The sequence below is a fragment of the Hydra viridissima genome, unplaced genomic scaffold (assembly GCF_058129835.1).
Source record: "Hydra viridissima isolate aposymbiotic clone 2 unplaced genomic scaffold, HvirCarnegie_v1 scaffold_8, whole genome shotgun sequence".
NCBI lineage: Eukaryota > Metazoa > Cnidaria > Hydrozoa > Anthoathecata > Hydridae > Hydra > Hydra viridissima.
In genome coordinates this window covers 17555410-17563040 of record NW_028324307.1, presented here as the reverse complement: position 1 = coordinate 17563040, position 7631 = coordinate 17555410, and the positions used below count along the sequence as shown (strand labels likewise).

At 34.7% G+C, this 7631-nt stretch overlaps 1 protein-coding gene across 1 annotated transcript; it reads left to right on the top strand.

The window, feature by feature from the left end:
- The first annotated feature begins 464 nt into the window (after nucleotides 1-464).
- LOC145190972 (uncharacterized) lies at nucleotides 465-2200 on the top strand. Its single transcript, XM_090094688.1, has 2 exons — nucleotides 465-1024; nucleotides 1561-2200. Exons 1-2 carry the CDS (start codon nucleotides 465-467, stop codon nucleotides 2198-2200), a joined length of 1200 nt encoding a protein of 399 aa, XP_089950814.1.
- The last annotated feature ends 5431 nt before the right edge of the window (nucleotides 2201-7631 follow it).

Genomic DNA, 7631 nt, shown 5'->3' with positions numbered 1-7631 from the left:
TTGGAATTACAACTACTCCTAAAACATCAGATGCCCTTTCCACTAGCTCAACGAAGCAAAAATATGACGGTATTATCCAATCTTTTGTTTCTGGTAATAGTGCTGGCAGTATAGAGAAATTAGCCACTTTTGAAGACTCTCAAATTAGTGGTAGTGATAATACTTCTACAAGGTCCACTAGCAGTGATGGACCAGCATTGTTGCAGTCATTTGACATTGGTGAATTTGAAACAGAAAATTTCTCCCCTTCTCAACTGGAAAAGTTTGTCATGGCTGGTCACATTCCTTTCCCACAGGATGTGCCAAAAGATAATGGAAATCACATATTTCAAATGTCAGTTTTGAAAAGCAGAATGCCGAATGGGGAATCCTTCTCGCGGGATTGGCTTGTATTTAGCTCAGCAAAGACAGCATAGTTTTGTTTTTCATGCGTATTATTTTTACCTAGAAATCAACTTCCACACATGACTTCATCCCTTGCAATAATTGGAGGATGGGGATATGAAAAGAAGTGGAAGAACCTCATCAATCGAATTCCTGAGCATGAGCATTCGAAAACCCATAAACAATGCAACATTCAGTGGCGTGAATTGGGAGCTCGAATGAAAACTGATCAGTCAATTGAACATTTGATGAATCGCCTAATTCTCAATGAAGGTGACACCTGGAGAAAAATCTTGGAACGAATCTTGGATGTGATTCTGTTTCTTTGTGAATGTGGATTGGCTATTGGTGGAAAATCTGACCTAATTGGAGATTCTCATAATGGAAATTTCTTAGGATTGCTGGAACTGATTTTGCATTATGACCCAATTCTTAAGGAACATCTGATAAAAGTTAAACAATCACAGAACAAGGGTCAACGTCTTCAGGAGCATTACTTGTCAAATCGTTCTCAAAATGAATTCATTGGCCTTTGTGCAGCTGAGGTTCGCAGGCAAATTATAGAAGAGTGCAAGTCTGCAAAGTATTTTTCAATTATGGTTGATGCCACTCCTGATGTGAGCCATACTGAACAAAGTACGTTTGTCATTCGATATTTACATTAAAAAAAACCTGGAAAATTTTTAATTGAAGAGCGGTTTTTGATCTTTGCAGATTGCGCCAAGAAGACTGGATCTGATATTGCGGAATTAATTCTGGAAACTTTGGAAACATTAAAAATTTGTTTTGAAGACTGCCGTGGCCAAGGCTATGACAATGGAGTCAACATGTCAGGAAAATATAAGGGTGTTCAAGCAATCCTACAAAAGAAGAACCTATTGTCTGTATTCTCACCCTGTGGTTGTCATTCATTGAATTTGTGTGGATAGAATGCTGCCTCAAGCTGTACAGATGCTGAGAATTTCTTTGGAACTGTTCAAACCGTATATACGATCTTTTCTGCTAGTCCGCAACGCTGGGAAATATTGCAAAAGAGACTTCACGGTGTGTCTTTGCATGGACAATCAGGAATACGATGGACTGAGAGACTTGACAGCATTCGCCCTTTCTATAATCACTTGGGCCAAATCATTGAATTTTTGAAAGAACTTAAGAGCTTGAATCTCACGCCTAAAGCAACCAGGTTATTAAGGCAAGAAAGGCAACTATTGATATTGAGGTGGAAAATATTGAAGCATTGATTGGTCAACTCAAATCTGTTCGGGAGGAATGGCCTACAATTTTAGAAGAAGCCAAGTTAGTTGCAGATGTTGCAAAAATCAGTTTTGAATTTCCAATCCACAGAAAAGTGAAACGCAAAAGTTTTTTTGGGGTGCAAATTAAAGGTGATGAACAAATTACGGAATTAATAGAAGCAGAATCAGGAGAGGAGGTAACATTTCGGAGAACGGTTTGTTATCATATTTTTGATTCTGTAACTGGTGGACTTACTGCACGTTTCACAGCAATTCAAGAAATCCTTTCTATATTCTCTTTTTTGTGGAAGTATCAAAAACTGTCTGAAGCGGAAATCAATGGTGCTTGCTCATACTTTTCGCAAAAATATTCTTGTGATGTGACCGAAAATGAACTGACTGAAGAATTGCTTCACATAAAACAAATTCATACTGCAAATTTTGGAAAAAAACCTCTTGCCCCATTTGACTTATTAAACAAAATTTCTGAAATGAAGCTTAAAGAACTCTTTAGAAATATAGTAATTGCATTGCGTATTTTTGCTTCAATTCCAGTGATAGTGGCTTCAAGTGAGCGTTAATTCAGTAAATTGAAGCTCATCAAGAATTTTTTGCGCTCAACTATGGGACAAGAACGAACAAGTGACCTCGCCATTTTGAGTATCAAGTGTCTATTAGCACAAAACCTTGATTTCCATGATGTGATTGAAAAGTTTGCTAAACAAAAGACAAGAAAAATAATATTGTAAGAAACAACAGCTGGACTATTTAATTATACTTATACTCCAGTAATATAATAAAAAAATTTAAGCAGGCCTTTTTTTTTTTTGGAGTAAAGGGTTGGGCCCCTAAACTGAAGGATGCCTGGGGCCCCCAAATCCTGTGCACGGCCCTGGCTGACAGGGTTTTTTTAATGGTGAAAGTAGAATCTATTAATACATAGACCTGTATAGTTAAAATACTGTTTATCAAATGATTAAACTTTAAAAAATCGCGTTTTGCTCTTAACCTTCGCTTCTGATTGTTCAGCGTTGTTTTGCATTGAGAAAACGGTAAAACATTGAGCAACGTATGAATAAATGTGTGACAATCGAACCAGCTTCGAAGAAAAGCAAGTGTTTGGATCATCATGAGGTATATTTAGGAATAAAATGTTGCTGCCACTTCGTTGTGGGTAGCTCAACAATATGGTTTCACCAATATTTTGTTTGCTAGAACAGTATAAAAATAATAGGGTTGAACACTCAACACCCATAGTTTTCCCACTAAATGATAAAAACATATTCCTACTCTTCGACTTTCTGAAGTGACAAAAGAATAATTAAGAGATTAGCTATTTAACTTTTAAAAGAGTATATAGCTTTGCAATTTATAACAACGGGGACACCGAGGCTAGTTGTTTATAGTTTAGTTTTTAAGCTCTGTACATCTCTGAGGGAATTTGTTTGAAAGTATCAAACTTTAAAGTTTAAAAGGAAATGAATTTAATAAGGTTGTATAGGTTTCAAACATTTATTTTAGAAATGTGATATAAAAGGGGCTGCGGAAAATGAGAAAATTTTGCCGAGTTAATCCGTTCTTTCGTAATTTGTTTTGAGGTAAATTTGGCGAAAGTTGCTATTGGTTACATTTGAATACCAAATAAACAAAAACATGATTAACAACATTGAGCACCCTTTTTAAGTGCAATCTTTTTTTTATAAAAGCTTTTTGATAATTTTCATCAAAAAATAATTTTAAACTTTTTTTTTTTTTCCCCTTACGCCGATACAGTATTTTGAACAAAGGTTATTTTTGAACATATGTAAAGAAACTAGTAAAAACAAAAAGAAATTTTACTACTAATTAACCTAATTTTTATTTAACCAAATCATTAATATTTAATAAATTAATCATTAATAGTTATTATCACTAGTTCGTTTCAAAACTGTTCGTTTAAAAACTGTCAAATTATAATTAATATATGGAAATTAATAAATATAAAAAAAAGGAAAGAAAATATTGTATAAAAAGAATTATAATTCTTAAAGTTTCTTAGGAATGCTTGAGCGAAATCAATATGACAAAAACTAATAGAAGAATATTATTATGCATACTTGTTAAATGTTAATCTGCTATTATGCACCGCAGAACTTCCTAATTTGGATTGTCTCCAATGTTAATATTGCAAATCAATAAAATTTGTTCAGGAACAAAATAGGTACGAAAAAAAAAGAAATAGATGACTAGAATAGTACTATTAAATTATGATCATTTAGTGCAAAGTTTATTTAGGGCAAAAAAATGCAAAAAAAAACCTTCCGGCAAATTAAATAAAAGTAGTCATTTTAGAAAACATTTTTACGACAGAAAGTTATTATTTTTACGTTTCTGCTCCTTAGAAAGTATATTTATCTAGGTCACCGAAAACCAATGTTCTTTTCTTAATAAACACATCATCAATTTATAAATTTCGCGTATGATTTTTACATTAAATACATCAAAATATCTACCGCTACCAGTAAGCAGAGATACCAATTTCACCAAATATTTTTGACAACTAGATAACTGGTGTTAGATTACTTGCTAATATAACTACGAAATATTTTCATGGTTTCAGTGCATAACATTTTACTAAAAGCACTTCATGATCTGAAAGATAAGTACGTTATTCTTAAGTTGATGTTTTTATTTGTAGATTAAAATATAATTTTAAAATAAAAGTGTACTTTTATAGTAAAATATGGCATTTTTAATAACGCCTAAAATTGCTTTAGTGGTTGGCTGTGCAAATAACGTTTCCATTGAGAAAAATAGTTAAAAACAACAGTGGGAGGAAAGAGTTTTTAGAAGTTTTAGTGTTGTGAGTTATTTGGCTTTTTTTTTGTCTTAGAATAAGAACATTTTTATCTAGATACAATTATGCCTTTTATAAAAAGTTTATACAAACAACGACGTCGTAAATATATTCAAAAGAAATACAAGAAATTACTGGAATCCTCATTTGTATCTTTAGACAGTTTACTTAATGTTGGAATCTTAGGAGGAGATAATTGTTCATCTTATGAGAATGAAGGGACATTTGAGGAATATTCTGACCATTTGAGTATTTGTTTTCTGACAATGAATACTCTGATAATCACGAGCTTAATGATTACGAACATAACTCAACTTTGAAGAAAAGTTTGTCTGCATGTTTTAGCATTTGACCAGTTTTAAGTATACTATAAATAGTTAAACAAATCTCTTTGATAGCCAAATTTTTTACAGGAGGAATGATCAAGAATTGCTCTTAAGCCAAGCCCTAAAAAAAGTAAGAGAAAGTTATCAATAATGTTATGAAATAAAGCAGATTAATATGTGACATTTTAGTTGTTTATCTGTCAAAGTAAGGTTTTCTTTAGCATCTGAATTTTTATTTTCATTCTAGCCTGTTTAACTGATAATTCGCATGCATTGAGTTTTTTTGTAAATACAATATTGCAAAGTAGTTTATTTACAGTCCAGACTATTTTTATTAGGATTCCAGTCTACCTCTTTTGCCGCTGTCTGATTCTATGCAAGAAGTTAACGCTGATATTAAAAGTAAGCTTTCAAAAGTATTAAGCCAACTACTGGGAGTGAATAAAATAACAAATTATATATTTTATTAATTCTTTTATTTTGCATTTGTGTAATGCTCGGGGTCAGTGATTTATCTAGAAGTTATTTAGGGACACAGGTAAAAAGATTTTCAGCTTATATTTTGAGGACCATTTTTTTTAAACAAAAAAAAAAAATGCAGTCAGCGCACAGCTGAATGGATATTTGTAACAAAAAATCATTTTTTTAAAAAACAATGTTTGCAGAAAAAAATGGTCCTTGATTTCTGAATTTGAGAATCCCAAATACTTTAAATGTTGTCAGAACAGTCTACATATCCCTCTAAAAAGAACTTATATATGAATTATATTTATTTTAACTAATTTGATCTGGAGTTATACTAGAATATTTTGGGTGCCCAAACCGGTATACCAGTGTCAAAATCAGCCTGAATATGTCACTAGGTGGTATGTACCCAAACATTGTTAGGATCAATTGATAAACAACTAATAGGATATTTTTGCTATTCAATTTCATGAGCTAAATAACAACTTTGAGGTTAAGTTTTGTTCCACTCTAGCGTGGAACATATAAAAATTTGTCAGGTTTTGGGCCGGCGATTAAGCAGACGGATTCATAGCTCTTTCTTATCTGTGTTCGCAAAAAAAATGACTTTCTATTGCGTTTACCATACCAATCAGTGGTGTCCAATCTATTTAAAATGTTGTCAACCAATTAGAATATCTTATTGGAGTGAGTATAAATATCATGTCTGCAGTAAACGCGCCCAATGTCCTGTTCCCAAATTATTTGAACTGTCCGCTGATCTTGTCCCTACCTTCAAGCTTGGATATGACGCGAACAGTCATTCTCTCTCTGTTATCTTAACACTAGACCCAAGTAGTGTCCCTATCCCCCGCATGTCTGACTTGTGTCACTTATCTGACATGTTGAGAAACTATAACTCTGATGGTGTGAGAAAGTTTATTGTGAACTACACCATAATGATGGAAGACTTGATTCGAGTCGGGTTCTTTAAAGAACAGACGGGGATCTGAAACAGACAATACCTAGAGTATGGGGCGATATTGGGTAAGGAAGCTGAGGTGGGCTCTCAGATAGGTCCTTACTAATCTTGACAAGTCGTTAGGTTCCATTTGGAGTTATGATATATCGACAATAACATTTCTAGCAAAATTTCTACCCCCCGCACCTGATTATAAGAAAGCAATCACTGACACTGTGTATCACAGAGCAGTGGTTGGTGTAGGAGCCCTGGCTATCTCTTGCGACTTGAAAAACACCAATCTTGTGTCAAGGACCGAGCTAAAATTTGATATGCGAATCACTAGGAAGTTGATCTGAGATTTGGTGAATTGGAAATGCAGATGATGGTCGATAAGAAAAATGGATCCCTGCCATCCTCACTTCAATTGAAAAATTGATTTAAGACGCACAGAACGCGTAATGGCGGCAGCTCTTGGGATGGCTATATTTAGCACCATTACAAGCGCGGCAGCTTTCACTGGCAGGCAAGTTGTAGCACAAAAGCCCTCAACAAATGAGACCAAAGATGAGATCAAACGACAAAACAAAGCCATGGAGGCACTTACTAAGGCGCAACAAAATTAAGCAAAGAAGTGTGAAGAGAACCTGGATAAAATGAACGCTCGTCTCGCAGCTTAGGGTGCATCCAAATCTCGACTCGACAACTATGTAATGGCGAGCCGTCTCTCCCACGAGATGATGAGTGCCAAAAGTGAGGAGCTCAACGAATAAGTTCTGAGTCTTTCTAAAAAAGCCGAATTCTCTGATTATTAAACTATTAGCGACGACGATAGGATGCTAAACTACGGTTATGAAACATAAAAAACAAAAGTAAAAAGAAGGAAAAAGAAACACGGATCGGAAAGACCAAAGATTTTCCTGATAGACTTTAGCTGTCTTAAATATTAATTCAAATCATCGCAAACCCTATTTTGGAATTTTTAAACCCCTTAAAGTCAGTCGATCATCGGATCATGGAAACCGCTAGTCAGAAATTCCTACATAGGATGAGATCAGCGCAGGACGATCTCGTCAGGCATGACACAAATGACCATGCGCTAAGGAGGCGATGATCTAAGGTTTGCATCAGCACAGTCACCCAGAACGTTTTGGTAGGCCTGGATTGCGATACCTAGGTCTACATGATTTCCGGGCTGTACTTCTAATACGAGGCTGTGTTGATCTGCCCTAGGCGTGTTATTACGGCTGACTGTCATTATGCATGGGATTGGTCGTGTGCTGCCTGGAGTTCGTCGTGACGCTGAAACTTAGCTTCCACAATGTTTAAGAAGTGGTTCTGAAGATTAACACAGCGGTTGCCATTATTTTTTCTTCCTGAGAATTTCTCTTGAGCTTATATAGAGGCTTTACGGATTTATAATAGATGTTGAAGCAGGATGTGGG

Coding starts and splice junctions, on each gene's coding strand:
- LOC145190972 (XM_090094688.1), top strand. CDS start 465: ATGACTTCATCCCTTGCAATAATTGGAGGATGGGGATATGAAAAGAAG. Junction 1,025..1,560: donor AGCCATACTGAACAAAGTAC/GTTTGTCATTCG, acceptor TCACGCCTAAAG/CAACCAGGTTATTAAGGCAA.